Source organism: Dermacentor albipictus, chromosome 5 (genome assembly GCF_038994185.2).
Source record: "Dermacentor albipictus isolate Rhodes 1998 colony chromosome 5, USDA_Dalb.pri_finalv2, whole genome shotgun sequence".
In the NCBI taxonomy this organism is placed as follows: Eukaryota; Metazoa; Arthropoda; class Arachnida; order Ixodida; family Ixodidae; genus Dermacentor; species Dermacentor albipictus.
In genome coordinates this window covers 82,820,001-82,838,970 of record NC_091825.1, presented here as the reverse complement: position 1 = coordinate 82,838,970, position 18,970 = coordinate 82,820,001, and the positions used below count along the sequence as shown (strand labels likewise).

The 18,970-nt window shown below is 43.4% G+C and overlaps 1 protein-coding gene and 2 long non-coding RNA genes across 3 annotated transcripts in view; 2 read left to right on the top strand and 1 right to left on the bottom strand.

The window, feature by feature from the left end:
• Positions 1–14,845, top strand: part of LOC135905815 (putative sodium-dependent multivitamin transporter) — a 103,705-nt gene extending 88,860 nt beyond the window's left edge. Inside the window, exons 6-10 of the mRNA XM_070538489.1 lie at positions 9,628–9,765; positions 10,336–10,465; positions 11,568–11,656; positions 13,661–13,742; positions 14,778–14,845. Of these exons, the coding sequence (XP_070394590.1) occupies positions 9,628–9,765; positions 10,336–10,465; positions 11,568–11,656; positions 13,661–13,730 (427 nt within the window). The 3' untranslated portion in view covers positions 13,731–13,742; positions 14,778–14,845. The remainder of the gene's footprint in view (positions 1–9,627; positions 9,766–10,335; positions 10,466–11,567; positions 11,657–13,660; positions 13,743–14,777) is intronic.
• LOC139059917 (uncharacterized) overlaps positions 1–18,970 on the bottom strand; it is a 42,826-nt gene that overhangs the window by 18,376 nt on the left and 5,480 nt on the right. The gene's annotated exons all lie outside the window — the stretch shown is intronic.
• Positions 18,163–18,970, top strand: part of LOC135905811 (uncharacterized) — a 5,300-nt gene continuing 4,492 nt past the window's right edge. The window contains exon 1 of the long non-coding RNA XR_010565509.2: positions 18,163–18,263. This is a non-coding gene — a long non-coding RNA (uncharacterized lncRNA). The remainder of the gene's footprint in view (positions 18,264–18,970) is intronic.

The following is an 18,970-nucleotide window of genomic DNA, read 5'->3' as shown; positions in this document are numbered from 1 at the left end:
ACGTTATAAGAAGCACCGCATCACTCATCGCTAGGGTAGCGCGCAGCAAAGATGGTTTCACATAGGACGAAACCTTAAGAATGGTACAAGCCCTCGTCATCAGCCGTGTCACGTACGTGCTACCGTACCAAGTCAAGCGCAAAAGTGAGACAGAGCGCATGGACACTCTTATAAGAACGACGTAGAAAACGGCCTTACAGCTGCCGTCAAGCACAAGCACAAAGAAATTACTAGCGCTAGGCGTATACAACACCTTTGAGGAGCTAGCAAGTGCCACGCTCATAGCGCAGAGAGAGCGCCTCAACAAGACTCAACAGGGAAGACACCTTCTTCAACGGCTAGGGTACCCGCTGACACCTCAGTACTGCAAAGAAGAAACACAACTCTTGCCTAACCACATTAGAGAGAACATTGTAGTAGGCCCTATCCCCAAGAACATGCACCCCACCCACAATCAGGAGAGAAGAGCAGCGCGTGGCCGCATGTTGCACAAACGCTGTTTCAGAGACCCGGATACGTACTACACGAACGCTAGCCCGTATCCCTCGTCGCCACGTTGCGGGCTCGAATACACACTCTCCGTTGTCAATCAGGGGAACCTGGTAGCCTCAGCCTCCATCCAGGCCACATGCAGCGCAGCACCAGAAGCAGCAGCAATCGCTCTCGCACTTCGCGACGCTGAGAGCAAGGGAAGGTCCGCCCATGTCCTTACTGACTCACAAGCGGCTTGTCGTTTATACCTGAATGGAACAATCCCTATACAAGCCATTCGAATCCTGGGTCGCACGCTAGAATGGACCCACAGTACGTCTGGTGCCCCGGGCACGAAGGCCTCCGGGACAACGAAGAGGTGGACTGCGCAGATCAAGGTCTCACTAGCCGAGCGGCAGACCACACCGTTCTTCTGCCCCCGACAGACCGACGAGCGACCCACGAGTTATTAACGACAGGTCAACAAATACTACAGGACCAACGGCTCGGAAGAACGCAATACGCTACCCCACACAAAGCTCTCAATAAACCCCAGGCAAGGGACTGGCGCCGTCTGCAAACTAACACATACCCACACTTGTCTCACCTACACGCAATCTACCCAGACAGTTATACGTCCCGAACATGTCCCTGGTGTAGCAACCACACCGCGACACTCGCGCACATAACACACGAATGCACCGACCATCCGGACGACGCAATTTCGCCACGAGTACAACACACACCCTCACTACGTGGTCTTGGGAGGCGAGACTCTCTGAACTGGACCTGGGAAGCCAACTGGCGACCCTCGACCAGGCCCGGCGAGCCGCGATCGCCAGTGCAGCCCTGTCAGAGGGAAGCACCCAGGAATAAACCGCGCAACGGTTTCTGCAATAATAAAGTTCCTCCTCCTCCTCCTCCTCCTCCTCCTCCTCCTCCTCCTCCTCCTCCTCCTCCTCCTCCTCCTCCGCTGCCTTTACTATGTCTTCGAAATTGCTGATGACATTACCCTCCTTATTTTTCAGCGCATACATCTTGGTTTGCCCTATGCCAAATTTCCTTTTCACTGATTTCATGCTGCGTCCGTTTTTTACGGCTTCTTCAGTCTTTCTCACATAATAGTTTCGAAAATCACTTATTTCCGCCTTGTTGATTAGTTTTGATAGTTCCGCGAATTCTATGTTATCTCTTGAGTTGGAGACTTTCATTATTTGTCGTTTCTTTATAAGGTCCTTAGTTACTTGGGAGAGCTTGCCTGCTGCTTGCTTTGGTGCCTTGCCTCCCACTTCAATTGCTGCTTTTGAAGCCAGCCTAGCTACGGTTTCATTCTTTACCTCCATGTCATCTTCATCTCTCGTTTCTAAGGCAACATATTTGCTTGCAAGTACCCGCCTGAATTTGTCTGCTTTTACCCTTACTGCCTCTAGGTTCACCTGTTTCTTGACCAGTTTTACACTTCTTTTCTACAAATTGAGGTGCATCCTAGCCGTCACTTACGTATGATCACTGCACTTTACCCTACCTATCACATCCACATCCTGCAGTATGCTGGGATCAGCAGAAACTGTGAAATGAACTTCATTTCAAGTTTCCCCATTAGGGGCTTATTCAAGTCCACTTTCTGTTGCTACGCTTCCTGAAAAAGGTGTTCATTATTCGAAGCTTATTCCTTCCTGCAAATTCTACTAGCATCTCTCCTCTAACGTTCCTAGAATCAACGCTGTAGTTGCCAATTGCTTGTTCACCAGCCTGCTTTTCCCCCACTTTTGCATTGAAGTTGCCCATTACTACACTATACTCAGTTTCTACTTTTCTCATCGCTAATTCAACATCTACATAAAACTGATCTACTCATTATCATCATGACTCGATGTTGGAGCGTATGCTTGTACTACCTTTAATGAATACCCCTTATTATGTTGATTACGACTACAGCTACCCTCTAATTAATGCTGTAGAATTCGTCAATGTTGCCCGCTATGTCCTTATGGATTGGGTATTCTACCCCGTATTGCTTATCTCGGAGACCTCTGTAGCAGAGGATATGTCCGTTATTCAGCAATGTATAAGCCTCGCTATTTTTTCTAATCTCACCAGGACCGATGATATTGCAAATAATGTCGGAAAGTTCCTCCGAGTCCTGCTAAGCTAGCCTCACTCGACAGAGTACGACAATTAAAGGTTGACAGGTTCAGTTTCCATTGGTGGCCTGTCCTGACCCAGAGATTGCTAGCACCCTCTGCTGCATTACAGGCTTGACCGTCGCCTTGGTCATGTGCTCCGCAGCCACTGGGGATTGAGGGCCATGGGATAGTTGTACGAATAATTCCGGAGGTAGTGGTTGAATACTGCACCAGAGAGGCTAATTCATGTTCTGGTGTGGGAGTGTCTTTGTTGAAGCTCATTGTGCCTTCCTAATTTAGTTGTACCTGGATTAGTATAGCCCCACTCGCTCTCGGCATCTTTTGCCGCTGTCAGGCGTCGCTCCAAGCCTGCGGTGTCAGGCCTCACTACAATATTTAGGTCATACCAAATCGTCCCTTTAGTCAAGCCTTAAGAAATACACGACACGTATGTGCACCAGTGGAAACTATATGCAAGCCTCGAGTATAACACTAGCAGGATTGTGCAATATGACCACTGCGACAATTCACAGGCTACCGCTATAGCGGCTGCTTGTTTGCTCTGGTGAAACGTGCAGCTAATGTATCAAAACTAGCGGAAACCACATAAATGACACAAGTGCTTCGGCATGATAACATCGTGGTAGCCAAGTGGCATGTTTTCAGACCGTTTGTACCGGTAGACACCAGGCCTTCGTAGCGGTATGTGCATCACTTCGACATCGTTCTTCAATAAACCTGCGTTTTGCGCTGTTCCGTACCATTTGCCCGTTAGCTAGACGATGCTGTAAGACGCATTAAGACGGTGTTCGATTCTATTGTATTTTAGGAAAACTTACAGGAGGAATTGCGATGACGTCACATCTGAACGTATAGTAACAAAAGTGGCGCAGCCTCATCCTTAAGATGGACATACTACATCCTTCATCGATATCGTAATCGTGCTTCGAGAGTTTCAGCACCCAGAATTATTTTATTTTATTTATTTATTTATAATACTGCCAGTCTCTACTGAGACCATAGCAGGAGGGCACTATACATATGTACATGTACACTGATAATGTTTAATACATGTATAAAGTCAGTTTTGCACCTTAAAACATCAACAATTTTCACTACAAAAATGTATACACCAAACACAAGTACACGCAAACTTTCAAAAAAAAAGTAAGAAATGGCAATTGAGGTATTCTATGCTGCATACCCGACTACATACACAGGGCACAAGTACATGGTAGTTTGCACGATCAATAATAGCACTAGCAATTTTAACCTGCTACACAATTTTTTCAATTTTTAATTCAAATTGAGACAGTGACTCTGTGTTAGTGGTGAGAGGTGATAACATATTCCATTCACGGATCGCAACAGGAAAAAAGGAATATTTAAACACATTATTATTACATTTATATTCTACTAAGGTGTTTGTGTGCTTGTGCCTGGTAGGTCGTGTTTGTGAATAAGATATGTAACTTGAAATGTCAATTTTGAAAGAATTATGCAGAAGTTGATAAAGAAATTTCAAACGTGCCTGTTTCGCTCGTGCTTCGAGCGTAAGGAGCCCAGAAATTGCTAGAAGATTAGAGGGAGAGTCTTCACGTCTAAATTTGTTGTGAATAAATCGAATGGCTTTCCTTTGTATGGTTTCTATTTTCTTTATGTTAGTTTGGGTGTGAGGGAACCATACAGTGTTTCTGTATTCGAGGATCGGCCTAACGAATGTCTTGTATGCTAGGAGTTTTGTTGACAAGGGTGCGAGTCGAAGTGATCTGCGTAGGAAAAATAGCTTTTGCATAGCAGATGAGGTAATGTGGTGAATATGCTTGTCCCACCTTAGGTCTGACGTTATTGTTAAGCCTAGATATTTATATTTTTGTACTTTAGACAAAACTGTACCATTTATGGTGTAGCAAAAGTCTGAAGATTCTTTTTTCCTCGTTATGGTCATACATGCCGATTTTTTTACATTGATTATCATCTGCCAGTCTGAGCACCATTCCGCAATACTACTAAGTGATTTGTTAAGGGAGTAGTGATCTTGATCATTTTTAATTTCTCTATAAATGATACAGTCATCCGCGAATAACTTTATTTTACAGTCTATGTTAGTGGTTATATCATTAATATACACGAGAAATAACAAGGGCCCAAGCACGGAGCCCTGTGGTACTCCTGACGTAACTGATACTATATCTGATGTTGTATGTTCGAAAATAACAAACTGACTCCTATTAAACAAAAACCCACGAACCCAAGCAACAATTTCTGTGTCTCCGATAATGCTTTTTAGTTTATTTATTAGTTTGGTGTGACAAACACAATCAAACGCTTTAGAAAAATCAAGTAGGATTAGGTCCGTTTGGCCGTGACTGTCAATACCCAACGCGAGATCGTGTATGACTTCTGTTAATTGAGTTATGGTCGATAAGCCCCTGCGAAAACCGTGCTGGTTAGGGGACAGGATGCCTTCGTTTTCAAAAAAAATTGTTAAATGTTTTAGAATTATATGTTCGAGTAGTTTGCATGCCGTGCTCGTTAACGATATTGGTCTGAAGTTTGATTCAACGGATTTATCTCCCGACTTGTAGATCGGAATAATTTTAGCTATTTTCCAATCTTTGGGTAGTTTTGATGTCGACAGGGATTTACGGAAAATAAGCCCGAGGTATCTGCTACACCACTGTGCGTATCTTTTAAGAAATTGGTTGGGTATATTGTCTGGACCACATGCTTTTTTAGTGTCTAGGGCAAGAAGAAGGTTAAGAACACCAGCGTCTGTGATAACGAGTGGGTCGATAGTGGAAACAGTCCGTGGAACTAAGTCCGGCATGACGCCATTATCGTTTGTGAAGACCGAACGAAAGAATTGGTTATATCTGTTGGCTTTATCCGCTTTTTCACTTGGTGAGAGCTGAGTTGTGAGTGTGTTTTTTTGGCGAATGTGGTTCCAGAATCTATGCGGATTGTTCTTTATAAAGCTAGGGAGTAGGGTGTTGAAGTAATGGTGTTTCGCTTCTTTGGATTTCTGTTTGAAATTTTTTGCTGCAAGCACTAGCCTAGGGGTCTTAGATGGAGTATTGCCTGTTGCCTTGCTAGCTTTGCGTAACCTTTTGAGTTGGCGTTTTGCATGTATTACTTCCCGAGTAATCCATGGGTTATTTTTCAAGGGTTTTTTCGATTTAACAGGAATAAAATGGGTTACACAGTGGGACACTATGTCTTGAAAACGTATCCAGACAACATTTATATCAGACAAAGGATCTGAGGCCAATGCCGAAAACTCTTGGAATTCGTGAGATAAATAGGTTTGTATGTGGGCGTCATCGGCTTTGTCGAAATTGATTATAGTTTGTGCTGTGGTTTGCACTGATAATTTGTAATCTAGTGGTAAGATACACATCGGAATATTGTGATCGGATATGCCTTCTATTACTTCTAACTTCACTTGTTCTAAGAGAAAGTTACTACTTAGTAAGATCAGGTCAAGTATACTCCGAGACTCGTTTTGCACCCTTGTGGGGTATTCCACAATTTGGCGTAAGTTGAAATTTAACATCATATCGAGAAGGGCTTCTGAAGCCTTTGTTGTGTACTGCATGGTAGACCAGTTAATGTCGGCAAGGTTAAAATCACCCATAAGAATAACACGACAATTTCGAGCATGTTGCTGCAAATATTCTTGTATGGCAATTATGCATTCGTGTCCACATACGGGGCTTCGATATAGGCAACCAACAACTATACTTGTGCCTTTAGTGTTAATCTTACAAAAGATTGCCTCGGCATCAGCTACCTCTGGAAGAATGACCAGTGGGATTGATTTCTTTATTGCTAGCGCCACGCCTCCACCACGTGATTGCCTATCTTTGCGAACCAGTACGTAGTTTGGGGGAGTGACTTCACGACTTAAGACAGACAATGATAACCATGGTCGGTATTTTGTAGCGATGCCTTTTCCGATTCTATGCTTTTTCAGGCTTTTCGCGCTTGGCCACTGGTCAGAGCGACGGTCTGCCCACATTATCACCGCGATCAGGCGGCCGTGTGTGATGGATGATAAGAATAGCACAGAATAAGGCATAAGGCATCGCTACAAAATAGCGGCCCATGTTTCGGTGACCGCCACTATATCTGGTTCACGATCGAGCAATAAGTTTTCAAATGGCTGCACCTTATTTAAGATACTTCGAGCGTTGACGTTTAACAACGTTATTTTTTCTTGCGCTGGTATTGGCGTGTTGCCGGGCGGTTTACTTCGTTTTTTCCTTTTTCGACGTTCGCGTTCTTTTTTTGCTCCATTTTGTCGTGCTTCTTTATCTCTACCCTGTCATTCTTTTCGTCATCCCAGATGAAAATATGGTTGTTAATGAATAGTTTGTTGTACGCTAACGACACCTTGTCTTTATTTTCGCGGTTTGCCTGTGCACTGTTCCAGAGTTTCTTTCGGATCTCCCTAACTTTTCGCGAAAAATCTTCCCCTATTGAGAGGTCTGATTTCTTTAGTTTAAAGCAGTTTTTTAGTATGACACTTTTATCTCTTGCGTCTAGTAATTTAAATATCACTGGCCTCGTCTTGTTCGGACCTCGTCTTCCTAAACGATGTATGCGCTCAATGGGCACAGGTTCGAGTTCAAGGATTTTTGTGATTATTTCCTCATTTAAGGCCTCTTCTAGCGCTTCGCTTGTTTCTTCTTCCATTTCTGGTAGGCCATAAATAATTAAGTTTGACCTTCTGCTATGGTTTTCGATGTCGTCTATTTTTTCTTCAAGACTCTTAATTATCTTATTCATAGAAGCCATTTCTGTATGACACGCGGTCACTTCAGCTTCGAGTTTCGTAATGAGGTCAAGCTTGCTCTCTATATCTGCTAGTCGCTTTTCTTTGATATCTTTAATGTCGGAAGCAATTCCGGTAAGTTGTTTGGCGATTTGCTCGAGGTCAGGGCCGGGGTTGCTTTCAATATCTCCGCCCAACAACATTATGTTTATGTGCACAAACTCTTTCGATATTTTTGTTTTAGCTCGCCTCCCTGGAGCATTTCATTCACTTTACCTCCTTTTCGAGTAAAATGTAGTCAGCCAGTATTTACACTGGTCAACTTCCTTGTCTTCACGTGTCTTTTTTATACTCTTTCTTGAGAATTTACTACTGGTTTTTTTGGAGACAGCAGTGTAGAAGGTCCCTTGCAGCTCTGTGAGTTCCAAGAATGTCAGAAATGAGTCGAGCATCAGCTAACGGTTCGTAGGCATGCTCCTCAGTATATCATGCACTCTTAGCTAGCCTAGCATGGTAGATAATGACGTCTGTTTTCCTGTTCCCGTGCCTGGGGCATTATAATGAGAAAGCAATAGGTGCCCTAAAGTTGTGTAGAGCGAAAATCTATGGCAGTCGGCGTTACCGAAGGATGGTGTCGAAAATGGCCAACGTCGCAAGGAGTAAAAATACGTGAAAATGTGCTAGGATTGGTGTCACATTTCTCAGGGAGGTTCCTTTAAACAAAATAAATCAACGGCTTTGAAAAAGAAACAGTATTTCCTAAGTTTTGATCTTTGTGATAGTCGAATCCGGGTCTGCAAGGTGCGACACCAGCACGCTTCCCCGACGCCACAGCGACTCTGCGGTTCCGGCTGACTAGAGCTGTGCCCAGTGCGTGCGCCATTAAAGAAGTGACGTCACCGCCACCTGTCTGACTAAAGGTGTGGCCTAATGCGTGGGTAATTGGGCATGTGACAGCGAAGCCCATGGGGAGGAGGTGGCGCCACTTGGTGAATATATGACATGAGCACACTCATGGCGATGTGAGGTCTACAAACGGTATAACGCTTTCGCATTCCCACACCTGGGTAGTCTTACTGGCCTCTGTCGAGTTTCGATACCATACCTGAATTTTCCACACTCCGAATAATTTCATAGGCTGGTATTAAATGGTAAAAATTTATCATTGAAAGAAAAATTGCGCACGTGAAAATTCCGCAGCGTCAATGTCCCTCACAATATAGGAACGTTATGCTAGAGATTACTTTACATGATACTATCATACAGAACTATCCTTATGTAAAGTGGACGAGTCGATCTCGAAAGCAATGAGATTTCTGCTGCGGAACAACTCAGACCACGACTCTAACACAAACGGGGCCTGAATTGGCTCTGGCAAAATTACATTAAGTATTTTTATCAAAGTAACAGAATTTCCGTAATTGCCTCCAATAAACCTTGGCGCTCAGCGCGATCACTCTTCGTTGGTGTCTGTTTAATTTTGATCCTTATATTGTTGGTACATCTGAAAATCGTAAATTTTTACGGTATATGAAGCCTCAAGTTTAAGGCATTTCATGCAGTTTCAAAGTTATTTATAGTTCAATTATACCACCGTCTTTACTTTGAAATTTTTGCTTCTTTGCTATATTGTATTCCTTCCTTCTTAAATCAACAGAAAATGGGGATTTGCATTTAGTAATTGTTTATTGTAATTGCACACATAATTTTTTTTAACACGAGGGCCTCTCGCACAAAAGCCACGGTGCGCATATTAGGCACGCCATAGTGGGGACTCCCGATCGATTTTGAACATGAGGCGTTATTTAATGTGCACCTAAAGCTACATACACGAGTCCCCATTGAAGTGTGACCTTTGTGGCTGGAATAGAACCCTAGACCTTAAGCTGAGACGCGGAACGCCGTAGCCACCGGGTTAAACCGGTGGGTATGGAAATGGACCTGATTTATATGGTACACGCCAGTGTGTTGTATACGCTGCAACACATTAAGTCAACGAACAAACTTAGCTCGTGCATTAGAGCTCCACTACGGCGATCTCCAACCATACATCTGCAGAAAGGGTTATAGGGTTAGGACAAGGTGCGGAGTTTGGCCTCTGAGTCAAACTTCACGTGAAGTCAATTAAAACATGATGGGGTCATTTTGTGGACGTTAGGTTTCTGATTATTTTAAAGCATGTCCGAGGTGAATTTCACTGCAATACTCTAACCTGTTGCAATCATTGCATTGCTGGACTGTTTAAATTTCAAGCATCGAATTCAACCTTTCTCACGATGAAAACGTCTGGGTTACTGTCGCTGCACTGACGGCTTCTCTTTACCGTGTGGGCATGGACCAAGTCGTCGTGCAAAGGTGCATGGCTTCCAGAAGTCTAGCCAGTGCTAAAAGGTAAGAGCATTTATGATATTCGGCATCAAACGGCAAACGTAGTGCCAGTTTTCTGTATCCTGAATTTCGCTGTACTTAAGAAAATTGGATACATGTGGAATGTATTTGTCCGCTACACCAGAAGAGCATTAATTTATCGCCTTCTTTCCGAACTGGCACAACGTTGCATGATCGAACCTATGCTTATCGCTTTGACCTAATCATAAAGTACAAGCCTATGCCGCGTCTGAGACTAGTTTTTCTGAGACGGCCCTGCATCTGTGAGGGCGGCCAACCAATGGGAAAGAGCACTTATGAATAAATAGCTAAGTGAAATCGTACCCAGTTTATTGCGTAGGCTAGAAATCATTGATATGGCTTAACGCACATAACAGGACAACAGGCAGTATTTACATCGTATAAAAACAAGCTGATTTTTACGTTTGGCAATCTGTTTCAATCACATAAAGATGGAATTGAAAGGGCAAGAGTACCAAAAAAATTCGGCGATTTTATTTCAGTGCACTCTACATCGCTTGTAAAGAAGTGGACCTAAACATTTTTCTTTGTCTTTCTGCTTGCTCAACACAGGACAGTTATATTAGGGGCCGTCCTTCTCATTGTCGTCAATCTTGTGAAATTAGCCATGGCAGTCGCCCTCATCCTGTGGTTTCGGGGCTGCGATCCTGCGCTTTTGGGAGCAATCGGAAGCCATGACCAGGTAAGTACGCGCTTTGCTTTCTTTATTTGTTACTCTCACGTTAACTAACGTCTCCTTGCGCCGCAATAACAAAGTGGAAGCGCACAGGCATTTCTTAATACGTCGACGAGAGGCTTTTTAAAACCATAGGTAATAACGTCAGTTAAAAAGAAAGATAGGAACATTTACATCTAACGGCGTATATTGCATTCATCTGCATGGTACGCCATCAAATCGCTTTTGAGGTGCTGCCGTGGCTGCATAACCATAGAGCTGCAGTTTATGTGCCTTGTAGGTAACAGGCGCTCAATATTTCCTTGCTCCTACAGCTAGAAGACGTGTAATTACATGAGGGCGGATCAGAAAGTATTTGCCCCGTTTATTTTTTAACCACATAATGGCTGTAAATACCAAGTCAACATATCCATTCCCAGCGGAGGACCTTTGTAGGACCGGGCTGGCCTCATCTGTCGGTAGCTCCACGACATGGCTCTGCTGTCGGTTGTTGAAGATGGCGGTCGCGCTTCACATGTCCGAGGTGTTCGACCAACGAAGTGTGATTCCTTTTCTATGGAGCAAGGGACTAACGCTTATCGAAAGACACGGCAAAATGCAGCCCAAGAATAAGGAAGGGTGCCTCGCTTTCAGAAGTGTGAGGTGGTGGTGTTTTGAGTTCGCACAAGGCCGTGAAGACTTGCATTACAAGGAGGGTTCGGGGAGGCCGCGTGCATCGCTCACTGACGACAGGGGGCATCTCAAATTTAGTGCTGCGATGGGACAAATATCTGGGCCAGTGTGGGTACCCTGCGGAAAAATAGTGTTAGGCACGTATTATAGTACGTATATTTGTGATTACTTGCACGTACCTTAGTTTGGCTGATAAAAAATAGGGCACCTATTCACACAACGTGAAAAGCAGAACAAGAGTTCTGCTAGTAACATTATTTGTAGTTATAACCAAAACAACACGTGTGACATTCGGTTCTTGTTTGAATCTGTGTGTTCCGATCACGGAGATCGCACGAGTTGCGTTGTTGAGCACACGAACAACTTTGCACCAGTCAAGACTGCGATTCATTTATAGCGTAAGGTATGCTTAGTAACTTTTCTCTTCTTCCTACAGATCCTGCCCTTTTACATAAAAACTTCCCTGATGAGCTTCCCGGGGTTCACGGGACTTTTCCTCGCCGCAGTAGTGAGTGCCGCAACCAGGTGATAGTCAAGCACAACAATATCTTTTTAAAATGGTCATTTCCACGTGAAGCGTCGTAGCAAACGGCGGGTTCGCTTTTCTTTTCTTTTTTTTTGATCGAAATGATCGAGTCATTGCTTTTCTTTGTTATTATCGACACATCACGTTAGTAGTTATTACTTTCGCTGGGCATTCATTCGATTGATCGAATCTTCACAATGTGTTGTCCCAGCGGTACAAAAAAAGCGTCAAAGGAGAACAGCTTCCACGAAGACTGTTGAAAGATTTGGCGACGGTGCAATAAAAGCCATCTCTAAGACCACATGTAGCGCCGAGTTGAAGCATTGTAGACAACGAAAATTTCGATTTCTCGAAAATTTTATGCCAGACACCTCACATCCCGATGCGCTTTGGTGGTCACCGGATCGGATGAGCCTTCCGTGGGGGCGTTTCTTCAGTGACCAATATACGACTTATCTGTGAGGGTTAATGGGCTTCGCGTCACGCAACACCGACAGACAAGCAGTCAATGAGTTGATAAGGATGCTACGCAGAGTTGACGGGTTATATGGGTCTCATTACGGTTCATAACGGGTCGACGTGAATGGATAAGTAGCCAAAGAGCAATAAGAGTTCATAATGATCGAGCAATTCTGATAAGGTGGACATCGACCGATAACGGTTGGTGAGGGACGGATCAAGATCTATAAGGTTGACAAGGACCGATAAGAGTTGATAATGATCAAATCATATCCGATAGGGCTCATAAGAACAGATCAGAGTTCATAAGGATTTCAGCAATTGCGATAAGGATGATACCAACTAATAAGTGCTGATAAGGCTTTCATCGAGTCCAATAAGGCTTATCACTACGGATAAGGATAAATAAGCGTCGGATCGAGTCCGAATAAAGTTGATAAAAACCGATAAAGGTTGATAGCCGTCATATCTAGTCCGATAAGTTTGATAACGACCGCTAATGGTTGATATAGGTTCTTACTGGTCGGATCAAGTTTCGTAACATTGATAATGAGACGGGACTACGTGGATATGAGCAAGTGGCACAATGCTTACGCATATTGCGAAACTCCCGGAAGAGTTACAGCGTGAAATTTTTTGTCCTCGTGGTCTTTATTCACCGCTGCAATACTATGTCAACGGAGCACTTATTCACCTAGGAACCAGCTTTGCTAGAAATCAATAAAGCTGTTGTCAAAGCGGGAGGGGGATGAACAAGAAACAGAAAGGCGACGCCGGTCCCACTTTATAAATTCAGTAAGTAAGGTATACTGAATTGAGGTATCGAACCGTTTATTCTCTTTTATAATCCCATTTATGTGGGGGATAAAGATGGGCATGCTTGGCAAGCTATATCTTTTACCAAATCGGTAATAAATGTTATATACTGCGTATGATTCGTACAGTATGTGATAGTTCACTCCACATGAGATCAGTACTACAGTTGCGAGTTAGCACCTCGATGAACTAAACAGCTAAGAAATTATCTCGTGTTGTTTGATTCAAGATAGTTTCTTCGAAACTCAAATTTCACTATCATTTAATTTGCTTAATAAACGACCACAATACAGTGCAAGCTGTTTCTCATACATTTGAATGAATTTTATGCACCATAACTATCCCGAAAGATATCCCCAAACTGATGTCATTTGATGTAAAAAAAAACAAAAAAACACAAGTAGGAATATTGAGCAAGCTGGCGAACTAAGCGGCTTGATTTTTGTTACAGGCGTATACGATGCGAACATTGGATCAAGATGAATGAAAAATGCGGGCAATCAACGGTGATTTCAATTTAAATGCAGGATTAGCGAGAAATTATTTATACATTTCGATTAAAGTCACAGCTAAGTTGTCACAGTGTTTTCCTCAGCTTTGCTGTCCATTTGGCATCATGTTGTTGTAATAGACAATAAATGTTGTGATTTCCGTAATATTTTTCACAATTAATCGACAGTGCCTGCGGCATTTTCCCCAGCACCATATCCTCCGCCATAAATTCCCAGGCAGCCGTTATCTACGTCGACGTCTTATCGCCACACTTCAGGCAGCTCGATTCTCACGTCCGCTGGATAACCCGCGGTCTTGGTAAGTAGCACTGAATATATGATCGCACCGCAGCTGCACTTATAAACACTTCATAGCGATGCTGCTAGTTTGGTTTAATTCATTGTCCAACTAAAAAAAATATTTGGGGCAGGAGGGCGGGGGTATGCAAGGGGACTTCGGTTTGACAATGAACCAAATACCTTTCTTTGCAGATCGTCCACTTCGGAATCTCTTACTTGACATCGTTGGTGTAAACCTATCAGTATCAGCAATAGGTTAAGCTACCTCTTGCACATTCCTCTGCGGAATTATGACACACCGCTGAGTGGTTCATACAGAAATTAGAAGATAAACTGCTGCGGTGTATTTGTTGTTGCTCGGAACTCATTAAATCAAAGGTGACGTCACTGTAGTCACCTCCTTAGTCATGACGTTGTCGTCGCTGTGATGGCATCATCGACGCCGTCATGTGCAAGCCACCATCGTCGCCATCCCGTGGTTTTCGTTGCACGTTTACCCGCCGTTCTCGTCACGCCTACACGAATACTTGCCGTACGCGGACACGTTGTGCCATCTGGTAACAATCTGCGGAACGTCTAACGATCCTAGATCATCAAGTACAATGAAAGTGTGTTGCGTAACATTGGTTCTCACTGTGCACGGAATCGGCATTTTTTCTTTCTTTCACTCTCTCTCTCGTTCAACCCACCAAATGGGGGTATTCATGTGAAGTGTGTCTTCAGTAGAAAGAAGAAGCGAAACCATAATTATCTCGGCACATTCACCACACTGTGATTGTGAAAATTTTCTCGACGTAAAAAATTATTCCTCTACGAAATGGCAACACCTTCCCAAACCTGATCGCTTATAATCATCGTTACACTGAACTCTATTCGGAAAGATGCAAAGACTTAATGCAAAACATCTTAATGCAAAACATTTAACTACATTAAGATGCCAAACTCGTACGATCTTGACAGACATCCCTGGGGTCACTATCACTAATTTTCTTGTAAAGCTTTGCGTGCCTTCTCAGTAAATATTTTCTAATGAAAGCACACCTTTTCTTTTCAGCATTCCTTCTTGGCATCATCATGACTGTTTACAGCTGTGTCTGCGTCTATTTGGGATCTGTAACTAGGGTAAATATAATTTTATGTTTATCCCTACTTAGCCCGGTGTTTTATTCAACGTTAACTGGAGCCGTGAAAAAGCACACCACACTCGCAGAAAGTGCTCACAGTGTCGTTGCTCAATGTGCACATTGCCAGGAGTCATGCAGAGCAGACTTGCAACACCTCATTTGGAGCTGTGCAGCTTTTTCACAAGGGACATCCAACATTCAGAATCTACTGCACGGAGACATTAGAACACTAGGAATTGCAATACAAACTAACCCTGAAACACAGAAAGCCATTGCGAAATATGGCAGACAAAGTGGCCTGTTTCGAGTAGTGTAGAAGGGGTCGATCAGCCCATGTGAGAGCGGCGGAACTGAACATGCACCTGAGCCTGCATAAAGCGGAAGATCCCAGACTGAGACGAAGAAGTGTTTCAGCCAACAGTATGGGTACCCACATTCCCTTCCCTCCTAATCCCCATCAGCGGCCTAGAGCCGTCCCCTTCCTTAAAATAAAGGCTTTATTCATTCATTCATTCATTCATTCATTCATTCATTCATTCATTCATTCATTCATTCATTCATTCAACGTTACGGTTTTCGGAATCCATAAAATGTGTCTCATAGCTAAACAGAGAGGCCTATGTGTCACCTACGAAGGCGTTACCACATCTTCTTATGGAAGGCGCAGAGCGAATTCTCGACGCACTGCCCTTGTTTCATTTTGCAGCCGATGGAACCATGGTCAGCCAAGACGCGAATAAAGCGGAAAAAAGCTATCAAAATTTATCTGCCCTTTTTGAAAATGTGCTTAGCGGTGACGTTTTAGTATAACCAGGTAGCTCCGTATGCGTACTCACTGATTTATCTTTTTATTATTTATTTATTTATTTCCCCATAATATAACCCTCTATGACACGGCTGGAGCAGAAGGGGTTAAATATATATTTCAGCAATAGACAAGGCAAACAGGAGCAAAATTTTTAAACATACGCAAGCGACAGAAGTAAACAAAAAAACTCAGTGCCCTTCCACTCTGTGAAGAAGGATGACCAGCGAAGCTGTGCATGTGGGCCCCTTAATGGCGAACTGCACTTCCGCCGCGGGTCGGCACGGCATTGCACTATCTTCGGTATCAGCCCACGTATGGGGAGTGCTTAACGCCTGCTTCACCTCCACCGCGGGTCGGCCTGGCATTACACTATCTTCGGGATCGGCCCACGTATCGGGATTTTCTTGCTTACGACACGAAAAGTTCCTTAGACGGTAGAGGTGTACAGCTTCGCTGTAAGAGGGATGAAGGCAAAACATTTGAAAGCGCAATTGTAATGGAAAAAACATTCATGATGAAACCATGTGCCAACAAGCGGGGAAAGAGTGAGCACGCTACCAATTCCTGAATACAACGGCCTAGCATCCCACGCCGTCTTGACACTATTTGTTCATAGTAAGTAAACCATGATCTTCTTTCATTTCTCCATTGCAGGCCGTAATTATGGTGGTTTCAGCAATTAACGGTCCTTGCATCGGACTGCTGATCCTGGCCATCACATGCCCGTTTGTGCACTCCAAGGTCAGAACATTGTCACCTTTATTTCTTCACGGAGTTCTATGTATAATGCCAGCATAACCTCGCTGTATTTCTTGGTATAGTTCTTGAAGTCACTGCGCTTAAAGCACCCTAGTATACAGATAATTGTGCAGTTTTTAACTTTGTATGTTAAGTAAAGGATTTCCAACTGTCTTTGTTAGCTTTGCAGTTAGAGACACAGCTAGGCCCTCCCGCCATAAACACAGTCTGAGCGTTAAGTTCGTATATGTGTGCCCAAACGTGTACAAATGCTCTAGAGCAATAACTGATTGCAATGCTGCCCGGCATTATTGTGTTAGCTGTGCATTCCTACCTGGGTTTATCAACGTGATTGAATTTGTAGTGGGAAGCTCTACTCGTTTCGATGTATCAATGTAGCGTATCCCACTCATGCATTACTGCTCTTACACGCGGGTTCCTGTAATCGTTTCTTTGCCTCTCCTATTTGGACCCCCCACGATCGCAGTACAGCATGAATAAAATACAGAAATAAATAATAAAGCATTCTTGCGAATGCATTTCGCAAGTGATTACGTGAACCCAGAAATAGACACGTTTCATGAAAAATCGCATGGAAAGCAAGACAGCTAAAAAACAGACGACAGCAGACAGCGATTAGCCACAACTGATTTTAATAACAAAAGCCATTGCATTTATACTTTACTATACTACTTTCAAAACCAACCCGGTAAGAAATATAGCTCATTATCAGCGGCAACTACCAAAACAAACAATTTCGGAAATTCTTCTGGCGAGATGTCCTTGGCAAAATGTTGCGAATTTACACTGCTAATGGTTAGGCACATTTCGTTCTGGCAGTTCGGTTTTTCTTTATTTATTTTTTTTCTTCACTGTGACTTAGTTTTTACTTGTGCGGAAATCGAGGGGTAGTGAATCCATGTCTTCCGCTTGCTATCTGCCATTTTTTTGTAATCACGCATGAATGATAGTCAATTAGCCCAGATTGCTGGGATAGGTTTCGCTATTGAAACCAGCTTTCTACCTTGTATTTAAAATGAACACTTTTGTATTGTTTAGGTTAAATTAGCATACAGGCGGCGAATATATAAGGGACGAGGAGATTGGCATGACTGGTTCTTTTCCTTCTGGCACTCTTGTGAGAATAGAAGTGGAAAATAACTATTGACAGACCAAATGACTTTATGGGAATATGACGTACGCGTCACGTCAGCCTTGAATACACTTGTGCTTTTGAACAAACGACCACTACATGTTTAACGTTCTCGAAAAAAAAATTTGAATCAAACATAAAAATTGCATATTCCTATTGAGCCTGAAGTACCAGACTGCCTGGCTATGGGTGCTATATATAGGTGACGCAAATCACCCTGAAGTATTAGACTTGCCAATGCCTATCTCTTAAGCGCAATTTTTATCTGCTAAACGACCACAAATTCACCATGGCTCTTTATGCGAGGCGATGAAATCGGGAAGTTAGCAGGTGCAAGTTGGCATCAGCTAGCGCAAGTTAGGGGAGATTCGAGATCACTTGGAGAGCCCTTCGTCCTGTAGTGGGCATGAAGATAGGCCGTTGTTGTTGTTGTTGCTGTTGTTGTTGTTACCGATAATGATGATGATGATGATGATGATGATAATTAAGCATGCAGCGTTCCGAATGATATGTCTAAACTACTAATGTGGTTGCAATTTTCCAGGGAGCTGGCACCGCCACGCTAATCACGTTCGCCATTCAACTTTTCCTTATGTGGCAGAGAATCAGCAGTGGACACAAACCCCCGCACATGCCGGTGAATCTCGACTACTGCCTTGAAAACAGCAGCTTTTTTAACCACAAGAAAAATGGCACTCTTCTCTCAATGCAACACAGGTACTAATTGTGCAGGCATTGCACATAGTTAATTGCCTTCCCAAGAGAACCCCAATATTTACACACAATACAGATTATACAGAGCGACAGCTGCATAAACGCGTATGTCTGGATTTTTTAAAGCCATTAGCATTCTTTGCCAACTTGAGCCGCTTTGAACCTATCTATCTATCTATCTATCTATCTATCTATCTATCTATCTATCTATCTATCTATCTATCTATCTATCTATCTATCTATCTATCTATCTATCTATATATCTATCTATCTATCTATCTATCTATCTATCTATCTATCTATCTATCTATCTATCTATCTTTCTATCCTCTTACGTCGAACTAGTGACCCAAGTTGTGTAGCAGCTTGGGCCGCTAGGTGTGTGCTGAGACAAACTTGCTCCGATCATGTGACACGCCGTGGTTGCTTACTGGCTATGACGTTGGGCTGCTAAGCACTAGATCGCGGGATCGAATCCTGGTGGCGGCGGCCGCATCCCATTGGGGCGAAATGCCAGAACACCCGTGCACTTAGATTTAGGTGAATGTTAAAGAACCCTAGGTGGTTGAGATTTTTGGAGTAACCTAATGCGGCATGCCTCATTGTCAGATCGTGGTTTTGGCACGTATTTCCAAAAAAAATTCTGGGGGGATTATGTGTTGCTATTACGTTCTGATATAATCAGAACACTTCCAAAGGAAGGTTCCGCG